We start from the raw sequence: 20,999 nt of genomic DNA, 5'->3' as shown, positions 1-20,999 counted from the left end.
GCTACCCCATGTATTATTTGGTCTCGGACGCGCTCGTTGTAGGTTGTGCCGAAGTTGAACTGTACCGCCTTCTCCTTCAATGCGGTCACGAATTCCAGGAATCCTTCTCCCTCGAACTGCCTTCGACTGGTGAATTCGTGCCTCTCCGCCAGAACATTTGTTGACGCGGCGAACAGCCGGTCAAGCCGCTGCAAGAGTTTCTGGAACTCTGACGCTGGCGTGACCGCATCACTTGATGATGACGCTGCACCGGTCGACTGCCTTGCTGCTTCGCTCGACGCTGACGCTGCGCTGGTTAACTGCCTTGCTGCTTCCTGCTCCTCGTCTGCAAAGTACTTTCGTTGTCTTTCATGCCCGAGAGCGCTGACGAGCGCGGACGCTCGTCGCGCACCCGTCCAGTCGCCACCGCCAGCCACTTCGAGGTGGGCCTGAAAAATTTTTTTCCATCGATACCATAGTATTAACGGTGGCCCGGGCAATTCCCGAAAAACGGGAAGGTTCGCCGTAAAAGACGCCATGCCCGGTAGCGCGCAGGAGACAGTGCAGAAAACAAGCCGGAGCTCGCAACAGGAATGGGGACGGAAGAACAAGGGGGCGAGTAGGCCTAGGCTCGGAAGCCTCGCGACGCCAAGTGCGTCGGCGGCGTTGCAGGCCGTGCCGACACGTAAAGGACGCTTCACTTACGAAGCTCATTGGTTTCCCAGGGCTTCGGTCGGAACCGCTGCGGGAATCCCATCTTCGTCGCCAAAAGATGTTGTGTCGGCAGCGGCAGGCAAGTGGGGGCCCCCGGCCAGCGAACGCGCGCGAGCGCCGGCGCAGTGGAGGAGACTTGGAGCTAACTGCTCCCAATGAAAACCGGAACGAAGACTCAGTCGACCCGCGGCCGTTTATTATTAAAAAGGACTTCACATGCCAGATGACACCTCCTGATTGGTCCCAGCTCGTCACATGACAGAAGGGGGGTGCGCCATCTAGCTGAACTACTATGAAACATACATGTACGATAACACAGAGATCTGACGGGGCGACACTATACTACAACAGGGAGAGGCCTTCGTCCTGCAGTGGACATAAAACGGGCTGATGATGATAATGATGATCAGGAAGAAAGGAAGAAGCAGAGATAAAAATAGCTTCGCTTTAACAGTTTGATAAATTTGGGAGTCGGTGACGTAAGATACGGTATCATGCCACGTATGTTGACGACGTCGTTCGATGTTTCAAATTAAGCGAAGCCAGCCATGCTTTCACGTTGTGGGGTTCTCACACCGTGTGCTCTTGGGACAAAGGAACGACAACACAGTTGTGCAAACAATCACAAGGGCATTTATTGCACCTTTCATAGATCAATGCCAGCTAGCCGAGTTGCTATCCACAAAACATGCCGATGGGCGCGCGACCAATCTAGAAGTCCGACTCACCACGACCTCACGAGCGAATAGGTTCGCCCCATGCTGGATCCCAACGCCTGGTCATTCGCGTGTTCGGTCACGCCAACGGTGGCGCGTTCGAAGGTGGCCACACGAGGCGGTCTCGCAGAAGCATGGGTCACCTCGCGGGACATCCACGCCGCGCGCCGACCCGCCGGGAAAGAGCCAGCCCGTTCTGCCCTGCGCCCCCAAGTAACCCTGCCGTGAGGCGGCGTTAGCAGCGCAACACTCGCGCCATCTCTCGCACTGCGCCCCAACCACATCGACCGCCGCGAGCATCACGCAGGCCATGCGGCGAAGCCGGATTACAGGAGACGCGCATCCCCACAAGGTGCACTCTGCTCCCCCCCGGGTGATAGCGTCAACCGCACTGTGGAGTGGAGGGTAAGTTGCCACGTGACTTCGCCGTGGCTGCGCATGGCTGTAAGCACAGCTGAGCTCATAAGCAGCTGCTCACCCCACTTTAGAGGTAATTTGCTGCATATGCAAAGAGTGGGTGTGCCAAGGCAGCATGGCACTATGTAAGCTGTCTTACCGTGCGTTTAGTATTTGAGGTTGCGTAATCTCGAGTTTCGGAGGGCACATTCGAGCGGGAGGTAGATGAAGCATTTGCTCCCCGCTGCCGGTGCTTTTCCTGATAGCGTTGCGGATACTACGCTATCAGGAAAAGCGCCAGCAGCGGGGAGCGAATGCTTCGTCTGACTCTTGCTCCAACGTGTCACTGAAACTCGAGATTACACAACTTCCAATACAGTAAAAGCTCGTTAATTCGAACCGCAAGGGGATGCCGCTTCAGTTCGAATTAACGAAAGTTCGAACTAACGAAAGTGAAGGAGAGCAACAGTACACTGCGATTGGGAAGCAGTAGGGAATGTCAGAAATTTGGCGAGTCAGAAAGTGATGGCGTGTGCCGCGGGCACACGCCATCTTCAAGTCGAAGCTCTGGGTCCGACTGTGCCACACCACCGATGTCCACCGAAACGAACGTTAGCCGAAGCTTAACACCATCACAATGAATCGCGACGGCCGATGCCTCCTATGCTGAAAACAGAGGTACACAACCGATGAAGACTGCCGAGACAAAGACACCGAACATGTGAAGGTGGCGAAGGCCCTGATTCGTTCGTTCTTGATTGCAAGCGCAGCTACGACGTACTTGATTCGCTGTGTTTTGGCGCTTGCCGTGCCATCTCCGCACAACATTAGCAGCTATACAAGATTTGCAAAGCCTCCGAGATTCGCAACGGGCAAGAAGTCTCGGAGGTTACGTAGAACGGAGAGGCGGCAGCCGCCGCTGCCTTCTGGCTGACCTCGCGTCGGTTAGATTTTTTCCGATTTTGCCTTCTCTCGCCGTTCTCCCCGTTTCGGAGGCAATACAGCCTTGTGTGTAGGCAGTAGGCGCGTTTCTCTGGCCGTGTGCCAAGCGAGCGTAGTTCGAATTATCCGTGAGGGAACCTTCTCGCGTTCGAATTAACGGACTTTTTTATACATAGACTTCTGCGGAGCTTGGCCGGACCAAATCGTACAGTTCGAATTATCCATAAATTCGAATTATTGAAGTTCGAATTAACGAGCTTTCACTGTACTAAATGCACGGTAAGACGCTTACATGGTGCCATGGCATCTCGGCCCGCCTAATCTTTGCATACGCAGCAGATTACGAGCTCAGCTGCGCTTACAGCCATGCGCAGCCACGGCCAAGTCAGTCACGCGGCAACTTACCCTCCACTCCACAGTGCAGTTGATGCTATCACCCGGGGGGAGCAGAGTGCACGAGAAAGCATGGCTGGCTTCGCTTAATTTGAAACATCGAACGACGACGTCAACATACGAGGCATGATACCGTATCTTACATCACCGACTCCCAAATTTATCAAACTGTTAAAGCGAAGCTATTTTTATCTTTGCTTCTTCCTTTCTTCCTGATCATCATCATCATCAGCAGCAGCAGCAGCAGCAGCAGCAGCAGCATCATCATCAGCCCGTTTTATGTCCACTGCAGGACAAAGGTCTCTCCCTGTGATTTCCAATTACCCCTGTTCTGCACTAACCGATACCAACTAGTGCCCATGAATTTCCTAATTTCATCGCTCCCCCTAGTCTTCTGCTGTCCTCGACTGCATTTCCCTTCTCTTAGTACCCATTCTATAACCCTAATGGTCCAACGGTTATCTAAGCAGCGTATTTATTACATGACCTGCCCAGTTTCATTTTTTTCTCTTTATGTCAATTAGAATATCGTCTATACAGCCGAACCCGACTGTATCGAACCCATTTACATCGAATTATTCGATATATCGAACAATTTCTGGACACGGTAAAGTTACAATGAGTATATATAGCAAAAATTACGCTTACATCGAACAAAAATAGCAGCGACTCCCAATATACGAAACTTCAAGCGGCAGAAAAGTGCCCCCGGAAGTCGGCTTTCCCTCGCGATGGCGGGATAACCCAGCAGCATGGCTCCATCCAGCCGCTCTCTCAACCATGACCGTGCTGCGTCGAACAAGCCATCAACACCCCCTTGCAAAAAATCATCCTTGCCCGCCCGCAGCGTTTGCTCAGGCAGCCAATCAGAGGCTCTTGTGCCCTCGTCGTGCAAGATGGCGAAAGTGCGAGTTGTCTCGCTGCTTTTCTGGTTCATCGTGCATGCACCTTGTGGACCTTCTCTTGTAGTGTTGCCATGATGGCTAGCGTGAAGCGACAAAATTTGCCTTTTGACGTGAAGCTCGAAATCATAAACTGGGTCGAATGCGGTGAGAAGTCAGATGTCCCCGCAGCGTGCAAGATTCTCAGGAGCACTCTCAGCACGATCTTGAAGGAAGAATAAGGGGAAGATTAGGGCTAAAGCAGCCAAACTTGCGACCCGATGCCCGTGGCGCACGACGCGTATGCACAGCCGTGTGCGAGTGGTTTATCTGAAATCGCTTCCGCGTGCTCGGGGATGACTGCAAATTCTGATAAATGCGACGAAGCCGTTGCCGGTGTTGGCGAAGTTTGGAGCGAGCTGTCAGAATTTCCGGAAGCTGTTGACAAATCAACGGTGGACGAGTTTGTGAGTGCAAATGATGGTATTGCGACCACGAGAGAGCCCGAAAACGAAGACATGAAGACTACATTGCCAACATCGTACCGAGCAAAAGTGAAAGTGGGCACAATGAGGAAAGCAACGAGAGTCCTTTGTCCACACCCTCCGAAGTGATTTAAGCGCTCGCACTAGTCTGGTGATTCTGCAGGAATGCGGAAGGTTGCGGCCTCAGCTGCCCCAACTCCTTGGAAAATGTTGAGAAGTGCGTGCGTGCAGCGAAATTGCCCAAGCAGAAGAAAGTGCAGGACCATTTCATGCGAAAGTAAGCTAGTTTCATCAATAAAGTGATCTTATAAATGGTATGTGCTTTTGTGACATGCAATTATTTAACGGGCTTATACCGAATTATGTTCAATATCGAACTGATAGGTTTTTTTTGCGAGTTAGATATAGCCGGGTTCGACTGTACCGCTTGCTCTCAGATCCAAATCGCTCTCTTTCTGTCTCTTAACGTTATGCCTAGCAGACTTCATTCCATCACTCTTTGCGCGGTCCTTAACTTGTTCTCAAGCTTCTTTGTCAGCCTCCAAGTCTTTGCCCCATATGTCAGCACTGGTAAAATGCACCGATTGCACACCTTCCTTTTCAATGATAATGGTAAGCTTCCAGTCAGCAGCTGACTGCCATACGCGATCCAACCCATTTTTATTTTTCTATGAATTTTCTTTTCATGATCAGGGTACCCTGCGATTAATTGACCTAGGTAAACATACTCCTTCACAGACTCTAGAGGCTGACTGGCAATCTCGAACTCTTGTTCCCTTTCCCGGCTATTCGTCATTATTTTTGTCTTCTGTATACAGTATCAATCTTCAACCCCACTCTTATACTCTCTCTGTTAAGGTCCTCAATCATTTGTTGTAACTCGTCTGCATCGTTGCTGAATAGAACAATGTCATCGACAAACCGAAGGTTGCTGAGATATTCGCCGTCGATACTTACTCCTATGCCTTCCCAGTTTAATAGCTAGATACTTCTTCCAAGCACACTGTGAATAGCATTGGAAATATTGTCCCTCCCTGTCTGACCCCTTTCTTTATAGGTATCTTTCTGCTTTTTCTCTTTTTATCCCCCTTAACCCTTCCCTCTGCACACAGGGTAGCCAACCGGAATCTGGTTAACCCCCCTGCCTTTCTCTGCATTATTTTCTCTCTGTCTCTTCCTGCTTTTCTTGTGCAGAATTAGGGTAGCTGTAGAACCTCTTTAGCAGGGAAGAAGTTTGGGCGTGTTGGTGGGATACATTCAGACTGGGATACATAGCGCAAAAAATGACACAGTTGTTGAAAGTTAGCGCTCGTCCTGTGTTCAGCTTGTCCCTGTGTCATTTTTTGCGCTATGTATCCCAGTCTGAATGTAGAACCTCTGTAGATATTTTTCAAGGTATTTACGTAACTGTTCTGTACCACTTGATTACGTAATGCCTCTATGACTGCTGGTATGTCTACTAAATCAAATGCCTTTTCTTAATCTTTGAAAGCCATATAGAGAGGCTTATTGTACTCTGCGGATTTCTCGATAACCTGATTAATGAGATGGATGTGACTATTGTAAAGTATCCCTTCCTGAAGCCAGCCTGTTCCCTTAGTTGACTAAAGTCCGGTGTTGCCCTTATTCTAATGGAGATTATTTTGGTAAATATTTTATATAATACAGGGAGTAAGCTAATGGGCCTATAATTTTTCAATTTCTTAACGTCTCCCTTTTTGGGGATTAGTATAACGTTTGCATTCTTCCAGTTTTCTGGGACCTTTGTAGTCGACAGACACTTCGTATAGAGAGCCGCAAGTTTTCCAAGCATTATGTCTCCTGCATATTTGATTAAATTGACAATTATTCCTTCTTCTCCTGCCACTCTTCCTCATTTCATATCTTGCAAGGCCCTCCTGACCTCATCGCTAGCTATAAGAGGAGTTTCTGTATCCTGTTCATTACTGTTTCTAATGGAGGTATCCTGACTTCTCTGGGTACTGTACAGGTCAGTACATGTATAGAATTATTCCACTGCTTTTACTATATCTTTGAAATTGCTGATGATATTACCCTGCTTATCTTTCATGGCATACATGTTGGTTTGTCCTATGCCAAGTTTACTTCTCACTGATTTCAGGCTGCATCTATTTCTTACAGCTTCTTCAGTCTTTCTGATATTATAATTTCGAATATCACTTATTTTCGCCTCGCTGATCAGTTTTCAATATTTGTTGTTTTTTTATTAGGTCCTTTGTTACTTGGGAGAGCTTGCCTACTGGTTGCCTTGGTGCCTTGCCTCTCACTGCGATTGCTGCCCCTGACGCCAGCCTCGTTACGGTTTCATTCATTACCTCTATGTCATCCTCATCATCTCTCTGTACTAAGGCTGCATATTTGTCTGCAAGTACCAGCCTGAACTTGTCTGCTTTTACCCTTACTGCCTCTAAATTGACCTGTTTCTTCTTGACCAATTTGGCTCTTTCTCTCTTCGAATTGAGGTGAATCCTAGCCCTCACTAACCTATGATCACTTTGCTGTACCCTACCTATCACTTCTACATCCTGCACGATGCTGGGATCAGCAGAAAATATGATGTCAATTTGATTTCTTGTTTCACCATTACGGCTCTTCCTGGTCCACTTTCTGTTGCTACGCTTCCTGAAAAAGGTGTTTATTATTCAAAGCTTATTCCAATTCAAGTTTAATACTTCTGCCACCATGCGATGTGCCATGTGAGGCAATGACAATGCTCAACTCACTCAGAGGTTATGAAATATTGCGCACAACAGCTCCTCAAGCAAATACCTCTCCCTGTTTGTTCTGTGTACTATGCAGACAAACAGCAGTGGTGCATGCAAGGTAATGTTTAAAGTCAGCTCACCACTCTCATGCTAGAGTAAGCATTGAAGAAATTAAGGTTTTGGCGTCAACATCACTGCTAATTGTCATCAATCAAAGCAACTAGCCCAGAAAGCTTCGCTTACATCGATTCCCACAGTCTGTGGGATCTGCATAATTTTTTTCTCATTCATCTGCTTTTTTCAATTTCCCGATAATTTGGGAAATTCTGCAGCCCTCTTCCATGTAAGAAAAATCGATCGGCAACTGTACTTCTTTGCACAAAAGCTCGAATCTCGATAGGATGAAATTCTGATATAACGAAGCAAATTGCCGATTTTACCAACTTCGTTATATCGAGGTTTAACTGTACTACCATGAATCATTGCACGAGGCATGTTTTGAGAAATTAAGATAGAAGATCAACCTGAGGCCAGTGTTAAGCATGGGGTCCAGAAGGTCTTTCAGGTCACTGGCAATGCTGCTCTTGTTGGCTCTTGCTAGCAAACTGATGCATGTGAACACAGCAGGATCCAAGACGGGACCTTTTTTCCTGGTAGAACAATAAAAGGAAAATATTAAATTCTGTAAACATGCAGACTTATACCAATAGTCTAATACCAACACAATGAAGAATGCCTCAATATCAAGCACAGATGGTTACACTGCAAGAACTAAGCTTTATGTAAAAACTTTGAAACTACAGAAAGCAGAAGGTTTGGCTGAACACTTTTCACAGCAAAGGAATACAGATATCTATCATACTGTACAACTAAGGCAGTTGAAAAGAAGAACAAGTTTTCAGCACTCTTTCCTGTCCCTGGCGTCCCACTTTTGTTGTTTGCATTGAAAAATTTTTTTTTCCTGGTTCAAAATCGTGCAAGGATCTCGCTTTCCGAATGTTCACTTGTGTGCCCTTGATTCGCCAGCACCGCATTTTCGTCAGCAGTCATCAGCACGTTGACGTGGGAGCACGAATTGAATATAGCCTACTCAGTAGCGTAGGCAATGAAGCAAACGTTCAGAAAGTCAGATTCTCGTGTGATCTTGCAGCTGTATGAACCAAGAAGCCCGTCACTGCACTTCACTAAACTATCAGTCACACTGAATACTATAGTGTGCTTTTCAGCAATGAATAATTGGTAATAACAGGGATGACCAAAGCAATTTTTTATATAAACTGTTACTGCCTTTCTTGCACACATTAGACATATGAACGGTGGTTGCACGCATCTAATAAGTTGTTGGAGGCAACAGTGGTTCTTCCAAAAGGAAAACACTGGCAGGACCACTGAAGAGCTACACATAGTCCTGTTCAGCTAGCCGTGCTCTCTGTGGCCCCAGAAAACCTGACAATCCCCCCCCAAGCACTCTCACTTCTGCTTTTTCTGGCAACTGCATGCATGCCATGGCAAATGACACAGATCCCCTGCATCTCAAACAAGCTTCTTCTTCTTGCCTGTAACTTTTCCTCAGAGCTACCCATCAATACTATCAAATTGAATACCTGAGAATACATGTGTTGCCCCTCTTTAAAGATTAACTTGGGCATGACCATTAAGCACAGGTGTGGTAATGGGAATGCAGAGATGACTTTAGCGCATCCCTTTTGGTCTCTTCTGGGTCACAATGTGAACACAATGCAACTCTTCTGGGATGAGTTTTGCATCCACTTACTTGGATGGTGTACTGTTGCTGGGCAAAGACACACGAATAACTTCCATGACCTTAGGAAGGTAGGGCAACAAGTGTTCACCCACGGCAACGGCTAGCAGTCCGATGGAGAGGAAAGCCCAGCTGCGCTCCCTCTCCCTTCGTAGGCAGCCAAGCAGGTAGTCCATGGTGTCGGCCAGATACCTGCAAGGGCACGCAAGTCATCATGCCTGCTCAACACACTTAGGACACACACCTGCCACACACCTACACAAGTGTAAGCAGATGCCAGAGGAAAATGAAAATGTAGCGAAAAAGTGAGGACAAAGCAGGCATCAGAGAGTGACTTGAATGCCAGCTAATTACTGCAATGAACTATCCTGGAAGTCCTAGGGCATTCATTCAACCATGGACTATAATATATAAATATAAAGCTTTCCACCACAAGGCACTGCATACTGTAGGTTATACTGTGAGTTATGATACTGTGTCGTGGTTGCACAATTCCATGATTGTGCACAACCACTGAACACGCACCTGTCAACACCATCTGAACACGGATGGATCGCCCCGCCGAAGATGCACACGCTGCTGTCAATGCAACTCGTCTATCAGCGGCCAGCCCAGTCAACGACGACATTATTTTCCACCAAGCTTTTACATGACCAGTACGTCAACATCAGCTTCAGTAGGCACGGGAGCAGTCCTACCACAATGGCTGCAAATCTGCGTTTCTTCTCTGTGCAGGTGTGTAACAAGCTTCCCTTGCATGCTAAGAAATTGGATGATCGATGGTTACTGCTTCTCCCGTGCTCACGGGTGCTCTGCGAGACTGTTTGCGAGTATTTTTCTGTGTTAATCTTGCTCTTGCACTCAGGAGACGTTGAAGCAAACCCGGGGCCTGGTACATGCTCTAACGCCCCTTTAGAGCTTGAATCTCTGCTGGATGACCCTGCTGAGCAAGTGAGCGTTTTCCTTCATTTGCTCAAAGGCGTGCACGAACAGGCCGTATAGAGCTCCAAAGCCCAGACCAATTTGACTTCTGGCGTCAAAGCTATCAAAAATGCACAGAAAACCTTGGACTCAAAAATTACTGGCATTCAGCAGAGACTCAAAACTTTGGAAGATAAGTCTGAGAGGCTCGACAGCTTTACTGACGAAGTGGCATCCATGCAAAACACGGTTAACCAACTGTCATGTCGGGATGCCTCCCTGCAGTCAAGTTTCGATGATTTTGAAGGTAGGTCGCGGCGGGACAACTTAATTTTTTATGGCCTTTCAGACAGCAAGGAGACCTGGGACGAAACAGGATCTAGGTTAGCAAGCTTACTTACGACTGTACTTGACACGCTCCCGCCGGAATCAATTCAGCTTAGGCCAATTTTCACCGAGTAAGTGTTTCCCGGTAATAGCTAAATTTGAAAATTTCAAAACAAAACAAAAATTTATCTTGTCGTAATTGCCTAAAAGAACAGAACATCACCGTAGCCAAACACTTATGTGCCTCAACCTGTACTGCTCTAAAAAAACTACTTGAATTCGGCAAAGCTTAACCAAACGCACCACAATTCCAGCTTCGATACAACAAGTTATACATGAACAATAAATGTTTTTGCTACAACATGCAGACAGACAAAATTGAAGAGGTTAAACTGCAATGCTTTGACACCGCCTCGGGTGATAATGCTGCACAAGCCTCTTCAAGATAGGAGATAATGAGGGGTAGTGGCCATACTTCACAATGCCGCCTAACTGTCCTATTCAATAATATTGACATGTGTAATTGTTTGTCTTTATCGGCCGACACATTTCACTGCCTAAAAAATGTTATCGTACAGCGCAGGACGCGCCTGCATGTATCGGAAGTTTCTGGAATGTTGTCTATGCTTCCATCCGCTGTCTGTGACCGAACCTTGTGTGATCTGACCGCATGTGTGCGCGACACGAATAATGTAGAACTTTGTGGAAGGCACGCGGGTCCCAGCGATTACTCTGGAACATTTGACGACTGATGTAGTATAAAAGCGGACACGCTTGACCCGCTGATCAGATTTTCGACGATCGCCGACCGTGTTCACCGCTATCGTTGTGCTATAAGTGTAGCCTGTTATTGTGGGCACAGGTTCGCCCAATAAAAGTTACTTTTGTCCTTCACAGTATTGCTACTGTGTTCTTCAACGTCACCACCACGTGACAATATTGTTACCTGTAGCTGATGTACAAGGCTATTTGCAATATATTTACACGTAGACCAATGGTGGCAAATATGGCAACGCTATATCAAGCGGGCACACGTTGTCTTATTCCTCCTCAGTGCAGCCACACTGTAGCGGCTGTTCCGCATCATCACCGCTGGCGGTAGAAGCACCGTTCCGGTGCTTAATCTACACATCTGAGGTGAAAGGTGTATGGTATGGTTTCAGTCTTGCCACGTGAACGATGTCACTTGCAGTTGACGATGACGCTGAGAGGTCGGCGGGGGTGATTTCATACGTGACATCGGTCACTTGTCGCACCACACGGTATGGGCCAGTGTAGCGTGACAGCAGCTTTTCGGAAAGGCCCACATGTCAAATAGGTGACCAGAGAAGCACCAGAGAATCCGGAGAAAAGTGAGTGTCGTGATGGTGGCAATCATAGAGGTGTCTCTGATGCTCCTGTGAGGCCTTGAGATGGGTGCGGGCGAGCTGGCATGTGTGGTCAGCGTGTGCGATCGTGTCGCGGGCACATTCAGTGGCGGAACGTGTGGCCGAGAGCAGCAAAGTATCCAAGGGCAATGCGGGTTCTTGGCCCTATAGGAGATAGAAGGGTGAATAGCCGGCGGTGTCATGATGCGATGAATTATATGCGAACGTCACATATGGTGAGTGAAGATCCCAGTCGTGGTGGTCAGTCGCAACGTACTTCGAAAGCATGTCAGTGATGGTCCGGTTGAGGCGCTCCGTGAAGCCATTGGTCTGTGGGTGGTAGGACGTGCTGAACTTGTGCTTTGTCGAGCAGGAGCGAAGGATGTCCTTGACGACTGCCGAGAGAAAGCTGCAGCCACGCTCGGTGAGTAATTGGCGCGGAGGAAAGCGGCAATGTAGTGCCGCACGGAGCAGGAGAGACCCGGCTGAAAGAATAGACGGCGTACATGGTCGTATGTGCGCGAGATGCCCAAGTGTCCAGCCAAGGGAGTGTCGTGAAGATGGTGGAGGACAGTCTAACGCAGGTGTGATGGAATGACGAGCAGAAGCTCAAGGCCGTGGGGATCGAAGTTGCGGCGGTATAATGTCCCCTCCTTGAGGAGAAACATCCGGAGATAGGCGTCGCCAGGCGTTGACTCCAGACGGTCAATGAGGGCTCGCAATGACGGATCACGGCGTTGCTCGTTGCCGATTTGAAGCAACTGGGACACAGAAAATGCAAGCGATGGCGTCCGCATCAGCCGGTTTGTCGACGGGGTAGCGGGACAAACAATCGGCATCCTGGTGCAAGCGTCCCGTCTTATATACCATAGAGAAGGTATATTCTTGCAGGCGTAATGCCCAGTGAGCGAGTCGTCCCGTGGGGTTCTTGAGCGAGGATAGCCAGCAAAGAGCATGGTGATCAGTGATCACACAAAATGGGCGTCCGCACAAGTATGGACGAGACTTCGCAACAGCCCACACAAGAGCGAGGCATTTGCGCTCTGTGATTGAATAATTGCGTTCGGCGGGTGATAGAAGTCGGCTGGCATAGGCTATAACACGATCATGTACACGCTGGCATTGTACTAACACTGCTCCTATGCCGTGACCACTCACATCAGTTCGAACTTCCGTTGAGGCAGACGGGTCAAAGTGGGCCAGAATTGGAGGCATGGTAAGGAGAGTAGTGAGCCGCAAAAAAGATGCGGCATGGTCAGGTCACCAAGAAAAAGGGGCTTCTTTCTTCAAGAGGTTGGTAAGGGGACGTGCGATGATCACAAAATCTTTCACAAACCGTTGGAAATAAGAGCACAGCACTAAGAAACTATGAACGTCCTTGGCAGACTTGGAACAGGAAAGTTCAAACAGGAAGTTCGAACAGGAAGTTCGAACAGGGAAGGACGGTGATTTGGCGGCGAGCAAAGTGACATTTTGACGAGTTCAACTGGAGACCGGCGCGGTGGAACACGTCAAGAATCGCTGGAAGACGGTCTTGATGCGTGTCGAATGTGGCCAAATAAACGATGACATTGTCCAGATAGCACAAATAGGTGGACCACTTGAACCCCTGAAGCAAAGAGTCCATTATTCATTCGAAGGTGGCGGGCGCGTTACAGAGACCGAAAGGCATTACCTTGAACTGATAAAGGCTGTCAGGGGTAACAAATGCAGCCTTCTCTCGGTCCATGTCATCGACGGATATCTGCCAGTAGCCAGACCGTAAGTTGATAGAAGAAAAATAGGTGGCACCGTACAGGCAGTCTAGAACGTCATCAATATGTGGCAAAGGGTACACATCCTTTCTTGCGATTTTGTTCAGGTGGCGATAATCTACACAAAAGCGCCACGTTCCATCTTCTTTTTGACAACTACGACGGGAGAAGACCAGGGACTACCGGAAGGCTCGATGATGTCCTTTTCAAGCATCTTTTTTACTTCCCGTTGGATAATAGCTCGTTCTGATGCAGAAACACGATATGGACGTCGGTGAATAGGGTTCGCATCGCCAGTATTTATGCGATGAGCACAACGAACGTTTGACCTACGGGTCGATTGTCAAAGTAAAAAATGTCGCGATAGCCTTCAAGAATGCGGCAAAGGGCTTCAGCTTGAGCAGGTGTAAGGTCAGAGGAAACCATCTTCTCAATGTCGACATCAGTACCATGCGATGACGTCACAATATGGGCTGAGCTGTGACGATCTTCCACTCTGAATGGCTTGACCTCATCATCCTGCAAAGTGCTAATTATAGCCAATGAGATCCCCTGAGACATCTTGCGCGGTTAGAGCGAAATTGACAAGGGGAAGGCAGGCGCAGTTGCCAGCAGTTGCCAGCACAGTGTGCGGCAGGGTAACACCATGTATAACGGCCGGAATTGGTGCGAACCCGTAATTGCCATCACATACAGCTTGTGAGGACAATAAGTCGACGTGTGTCACAGAGCGAGGCGGTAGGCGAATAAAATCCATGCAGCTCAAATGGCTCGGAGGCAGGTCCACAGGGTCAGCAAGAAGAGGCAAATCAAGGCAGAGTGAGCCGGCCTAACAGTCAATGAAGGCAGAATGATTGGCAAGGAAATCCAGACCGAGAATGAGTTCGTGAGGGAAATGCTCCATGACGGTGAAGAGGACGACGGTGTTGTCTCTCAGCAATCGTGAGTCGGCCAGAGCACATGCCAACAATAGTGACAGTCCCTCCATCGGCGACTTGTACAACTCGGTTCGGGGCAGGCATCAGAACTTTCTTGAGCCGACGGCAAAGAGCAGCACTCATAATAGACATATGCGCCCCAGTGTCAATCAACGCGCACACAGGTACATTGTCGACGAGAACGTCTAAAAGATTCTTGTTCGTGGGTAAGGTGAAGCGAGGATTTCGAGCCAATGTTGTCATTGCAGCTTTACCTCCAGAAGCTGCACTGTCTAGTTTTCCAGTCGGGGGTGCGGTGAGTAGGTCGGAGAAGGAGCACGGCATGAGGGGGGCGAATGAGATTGACGGCGGGAGGGAAAAGGCGAGCGGGAGTAGCGGGGTTGTGTCAAAGGTGTTGCAGGGTCCGATGATGGGGCGAAGATAGGAGTGAAGGAAAAGGACGCGCTAGAGGGATGAGGGTGGTAATCAGGAGATAGGCGCGTCGGAGAAGTCCAGCGGCTGCGGCAGTGGCAAGCAACACGCCCAAGGTGTCGGCAGTTAAAACAGATCGGCTTGTCGTCCACGGTTCGCCATTTGGAGGGATTGCGCTGTCCATAAAAAAGTAAGAAGAGCTGGGTGGGGACGTGCGTGGAGAAAGAGGTTCCAAGCGTACGGAACGAATGGATTGCAGACCAACATTGGACAACGCTTGACGGACGACGGCCTGGATCAAGGAGATTGTCACCAGAGAATGATCAGGTGACGGGAATGAAGGGGCCGCCGGTTGCGCTGCTTCGACCTCACGACGAATGATGCGGGTCAAGTTGTCACATCGCGACGGCTGGTGGAAGAGGTCGTCACAAAACGACGCAGCAGCTGCGTTGGGAAGTCGCGTGATGTGCTGGGATATCCGGCGGCACTCTGTGAGGATCGTATCGATACTGCTGACGTTCGTAAACACCAGTAAATTGAAGGCGTCATCAGCAATGTCTTTGAGGACGTGATTAACCTTATCGTCCTCAGACATGTTCGGATCAGCCTTGGCACAAAGGGCCAAGACATCGAGAATGTAGGACACATAAGACTCGGTCGACCTCCATACACGTGTGGCAAGGGCTTTTTTAACGCGATAGCGTTAAGGAGCTCGTGTCGCAGAAAAGCCGGTGTCGTCGGCGTCGGGTGTCGGCGTCGGCGGCGTTGACCGTGAGCGATAAATCACGGCAGGCTCTTCATAAATAAAAAGCAACTTCCAAGATTGGCCCGGTGGGAATCGAACCCAGGTCTCCGGAGTGTGAGACAGAGACGCTACCACTCAGCCACGAGTTCGATGCTTCCAAGCGGTGCAAACGCGCCTCTAGTGAATGCGGTGTTGCCTTCGAAACCAGCCGTGGAAAGTTATACTGCGGTGTATATCGGTAATTATGAACATGTAACGTACAGAAGTCACAATTACACGAGTTGCGAAGTGCGTTTCCGCTGCATTTCTTTTGCGCTTTCCGCACACGCAGAGCCATCTTGCGGCAAACACAGAAGACCCCCTCCTCTCAATGTACGGCGCTGCCCCGACAGGAGGCGCGCCGCGCGCGCATTGGGACCGCTGCCAGGCGCGTCGCGGGACTCCCTCTCCCCTGACGACGCTTCGCCGTGCTTCCGGTTTAGATTACTATCTCTCTGCCCGTGCCGATCACGACGTTTGGCGTGATCGTTCGCGTAGATCGTTTTCCCTCCGAGACACCGAGTTCTTTGGTTCGTTTCGTTCGCTCAGGCGCACGTTTCGTTGTCGCGCCGAACGCTGCGTTGCTCGACGTTCACCGCGTGATAGGTGGGCGCTAAGTCCGATGCGGGGCGCATCGTAAGTGATTGCTGTGCGTAGCGCATTGTCTTATACCCCTTGGCGGGTCGACGGGAACGCTGTCGCGTCCCACTCTTGAAGGCGAAGCTTAAGCGTCCTCCAATTTTTGGCATTGACTTGGTGACCGAACGGAGTGCCAAAAAGGTCACGGAGCTTCTCTTTGAAGAGATCCCAGCTCGAAATCTCCTCTTCGTGAGTCTGGAACCATGCCAGTGCAGCTCCTCGAGGTAGAAAAGAACATTGCTGAGCATAATAGTCGGATCCCGCCTGTGACTAGTGCTGACACGTTCGTATAAGCGGAGCCAGTCGTCAACATCAAGACTGCCGACTCCGTTGAAAACACCAGGATCCCGAGGGGGGGAAACGGCAACGTAGGTCGGGGCTGCAGGAGGAGATGCTTGCGTGGATGAAGTGCCGCCAGCAGGAGCTGAAATTACACTGTCGCCGTTGCGACCGCTGCGCAGCTCCATGACGGGTACGGGTAATGTCCGCCTCCACCAAATTAATGTTACGTGTAGCTAATGTACAAGCCTATTTACAATATATTTACACGTAGACCAACGGTGGCAAATATGGCGACGCTGTATCAAACGGGCACATGTCGTCGTCTTCCTCCTCAGTGCAGCCACACTGTGGCGGCTGTTCCGTATCATTATTAGAAGTGTACTTAATAAACGTGACTCACTCTCTTCTGCTATTGACACGTGCTGTGCACGTATTACAGCACTTACTGAAACATGGCTTCCAGCCCACGTGCATGACTTCGAAATTTTTTAGGACACTAATCATTTTGCAGTGACCGTTGAGATCGAACTGAGCATCGAGAAGGTGGTGTTCTTCTGGGTATATATAGTTCACACGTTTTCCTTCGTCCCCGTTGTTTCTGCTTGATGATTTCAACTATCCAAACATATCATGGAATACACAGCCACCAAGTTTATTCCATTTTCGACCGAGGCAAGCAGTTTCTTAGATTTGTGCTCCGTTTTTTCACTCTTGCAGCTTGTGACCGGACCAACTAGAATATCGCCTAACTCGGCGAACGTATTAGATTTAATCTTGACTTCAAGCCCCGGCCTTGCCCGTATGGTAACACATCTACCATGTATCAGTGATCATGCGCTGCTCACCTTTGCTCTTTCTGTTCAAACTAGCAAAATGAAGAAAACCATACACAACTACAAGAGAGCTCATTCTGATGCCATAAATAACGAGCTAGCTAAATTTATTGCAGTCTTTCTTCACGGTTTTAATGACCGTTCTGTCCAGTCTAACTGGAACATGTTTGCAGCCCAAGTCGAACACGTAACAGTAAAATACATTCCTGTCCGCACAATAACTTCTAATCCCCATGCACCCATTGTATAATAGCCATATCTGACGTTTATCAAACAGGAAAAAAATGCCTTTATTGACTAGCCAATCAGTCACCTAGTGAATCACGCTGGGAAAAATATAAAACTGCTTCTGTGCGAAAAACGGCACATGCCTCTCAACTTATCGAAATACAAATCTATGTCTTCTACCCAAAAACGCAGTCCCTTTCAGTTCACTTATCGCAATAGCTCTGTCAACATCAGCGCTACTTCATCTTACAAGTACCTGGGTCTTATTTTGACATCATCACTCTCTTGGATAACACATATCGAAACAATACATCGCAAAGCTGCGCGCTCACTCGGGTATCTATTAAGAAATCTAAAGAAGGCATCCCCAGAGGTAAAGAAGTTGGCGTACGTGACATTTGTCCGTCCAAAACTCGAATTCGCTTCTGCTGTCTGGCATCCATCTCAAGATTACCTAGCTGCATCATTGGAATCCGTTCAAAACCGAGCCGCCCGATTCATCACTTTACATTATTCATGGTACACTAGTGTCTCTTCTTTGAAGCAAATAATAGGTCTGCCAACACTGAAGTCTCACAGCATCATATCACGGCTTTGCTTGCTGCACTCTTTTTTTTTACAATCCACGCTCAAGGCACCACCTTCTTAAACCACCATTACGAACTTCCTCTCGCTTAAGTCACAGCTCTGCCATAGCACGTTTACCCGGTCGCTCATCTGCCATGACCACTTCCTTTTTTCCTGATGCAATCGTTTATTGGAATGCACTCCCTGACAACTTCGTTACCTGTACTGACTGCAAGAAATTTCGTGAATACCTAACAAATCACTTTGAATAACTTTCTGTTCCCAGTGTACATCGTTCATGAACCCATCATAAACCAATCGGAATAGTCTACCCTTGTCAACCCTTCCACCTAGTCTTTTTCTTTTGTTTATTTTATTGCGAATGTATTGCCGTGTTACTTCTTTTAACTCAAATTTTTTATTTGATTGTTCAAAGTCGTACAAAATCAGCAACGTGTTTTTTTCCTTTTTTTTTGCACGAAACCACTCTTACACGTGTTTGTATTGCCCATCCCTTGTGTAATGCCTTTGGGCCTTCAAGGTGACAATAAATGAAATGAAATTAAATTATGAATACGTAAATGCATTGAAGGTCACCAAGGTTAATTTCCACACTAATGTCCTTCCATCATTGCTAAGCACCAATGTATCCAAATTCTTGCGCTAATTAAACCTTCGGCCGACAATAGCATCACATTGAATGATCCTTCCGGTGAACCTGTTCCTGCTCACTCCTGCGCTTCGGTTTTAAACAAAGGGTTCAACAAAAACTTCTCGCCACTATCTAGCTCCCATTTACCTTTTATGAGTCAGTATAATTACTCAGTCATGGATCCTATCACCATTGATACACCTGGTGTTGCGTGACTCATTGACAATTTAAAATATCAGACTTCCCCAAGTTACGATACTATAAGTACTAAATTTTTGAAGAACACATCTACTTGCGGTTCCGTCATATTAACTAAACTTTTTAGACTTAAACTAAAAACTTTAAACTTTTAGTGGACGCATCTACTTTGCCTATACAATGGAAAACTGGCAAGGTGGTTCCCATCCACAAATCAGGTGTTAAATCTTCTCCTGCTAGTTATAGACCAATATCTCTCACCAGCATCTGTTGCAAAATGCTGGAGCACATCATTTATGTATAGTCCTCTAGTTAATTTTCTCGAAACTAATTCATTTTTCACGTCAGTGCAGCATGGTTTCTGGAGAACATATTTGGGCGAAACATAGCTCATCTTGTTTACGCACAAGTTACAATGCATTCTAGACCAATCCTCATTTGCCTATTCCATTTTCCTAGATTTCTCTAAAGCATTTAATAAGGTATGTCACAAGCTATCACTATACAAACTAAGCCTTCTTAATCTTGACTGTAACCTCTTAAAATGGATAGAATGTTTCCTAACCAATCGTTTTCAGTTCATCAGTGCTAACGACCATAACTCTGCCTGCACTAAAGTGGGCTCAGGTGTACCACAAGGTTCTGTGCAAGGTCCTCTTTTATTTCTTAGTATCTATATTAATGACCTTCCTTTCGAAATATGCTCAAATATTCATTTTTTTGCCAATGATTACGCTGTTTTTCACAAAATAAGTAACTCCGATGACATAACTGCACTGCAGGCCGATCTAAACATTATTGCTAACTGGTGTAAGAAATGGCTAATGGAACTTAATATTAACAAATTCAATGTAATAACAATATCCTGAGCGGCTCATGCTTTACCTAAGTATTACCTGGATAAAATTGCCCATGAATCTGTGGACAAATATAAGTACCTTGGAGTTCATATTACGATTAACCTGTCATGGGCTGTTCATACTAATTACATAATTAACAATGCCAACTGGACGTTAGGTCATTTGCGCCGAAATTTTCATATTGCTCTGCCAACTTTAAAACTACTGCTGCATACAACACTAATACACTCAAAATTAGAATATGCATAGGCTGTTTTGGATTCATGCCAAGTTAACCTAATTTTGAATTTGTTCAAAATAATTCGTTTCGCTTCATTCTTTCTGTCTATAATAGAACTGCAAGCTTAAGCACTATGAAAAGTAACCTCAACTTACCGCCATTAGCTTCTCGCCGAAAAATATCCTGTCTAGCTCTGTTTCATAAATTATACTGTCACCCTGTGCTACAAAATGATTTAATTACGTAACCAATGTATGTTTCTCATCGCATTATCATTCTCTCACAGAAGGGTTTGTATCGTGCCAAACCAAAGTCTTTTTCAGTCATTTCTTTCGCAAACATCTCGGGAATGGAACCACCTTCCTCCAGACATTGTTACTATTACTGATAACAATGCCTTTAAACTAGCACTAGCTAATATTGTATACGTAGCAGCTATTTTGTCCTCACCAAACATTATTACTGTCTAGTTTTCCTAACTTGACTTTCACTTTGTTCATGTTCATTTCACTTGCACCTTAGGTAACATTGTAAAATATCAGCAATGATTATTTCTTCTTTTTATCGTAACATACTGCATTCTTGTAACCTTTTGAAACTGTTCATGCCACTCCCCTCTGCAATTCCCCCTGGCCTTGAGGGTACTACAAATAAATAAATAAATAAATAAATGAATGAATGAATAAATAAAATAAAAGATGACATGTTCAAGGTGTTCTGCCCACTACACGGAAGCTTGCATACCTAACATTTCTACATCCTTACCTTGAATTAGCACCTTGCATGTAGCCACCTCCCCCCCCCCCCATATCTAATTCCAATTACTCAAACTTCATACTAAACTTCATTTAACTTCACATAGCATGCCTCGTATTGACTACAGCAAACAGCACTAAAGTGTTATTGACTTTTCACTTCCATCAGCACAGTCACACCCAGTCCCTGTGCTTCTCTCCAGAGAGAGAGAGAAGAAACTTTATTAATGAATGGCCGGCAATTTCGTTGTGGTGGCCTCAGGTGGCGG

General features: G+C 47.2%; 1 protein-coding gene across 3 annotated transcripts in view; it reads right to left on the bottom strand.

Annotated features, from left to right (window-relative positions):
* The window catches only part of mTor (serine/threonine-protein kinase Tor), a 504,957-nt gene that overhangs the window by 416,096 nt on the left and 67,862 nt on the right, over nt 1-20,999 (bottom strand). For all 3 annotated transcript variants that reach the window (XM_065435416.1, XM_065435418.1, XM_065435417.2), the window contains 2 exons: nt 9,007-9,186; nt 7,757-7,882 (listed from right to left, as the gene is read on the bottom strand). In XM_065435416.1, the coding sequence (XP_065291488.1) occupies nt 7,757-7,882; nt 9,007-9,186 (306 nt within the window). The remainder of the gene's footprint in view (nt 1-7,756; nt 7,883-9,006; nt 9,187-20,999) is intronic.

Source organism: Dermacentor albipictus, chromosome 2 (assembly GCF_038994185.2).
Source record: "Dermacentor albipictus isolate Rhodes 1998 colony chromosome 2, USDA_Dalb.pri_finalv2, whole genome shotgun sequence".
Classification (NCBI taxonomy): domain Eukaryota; kingdom Metazoa; phylum Arthropoda; class Arachnida; order Ixodida; family Ixodidae; genus Dermacentor; species Dermacentor albipictus.
This window is presented reverse-complemented; position numbering and strand designations above follow the sequence as displayed.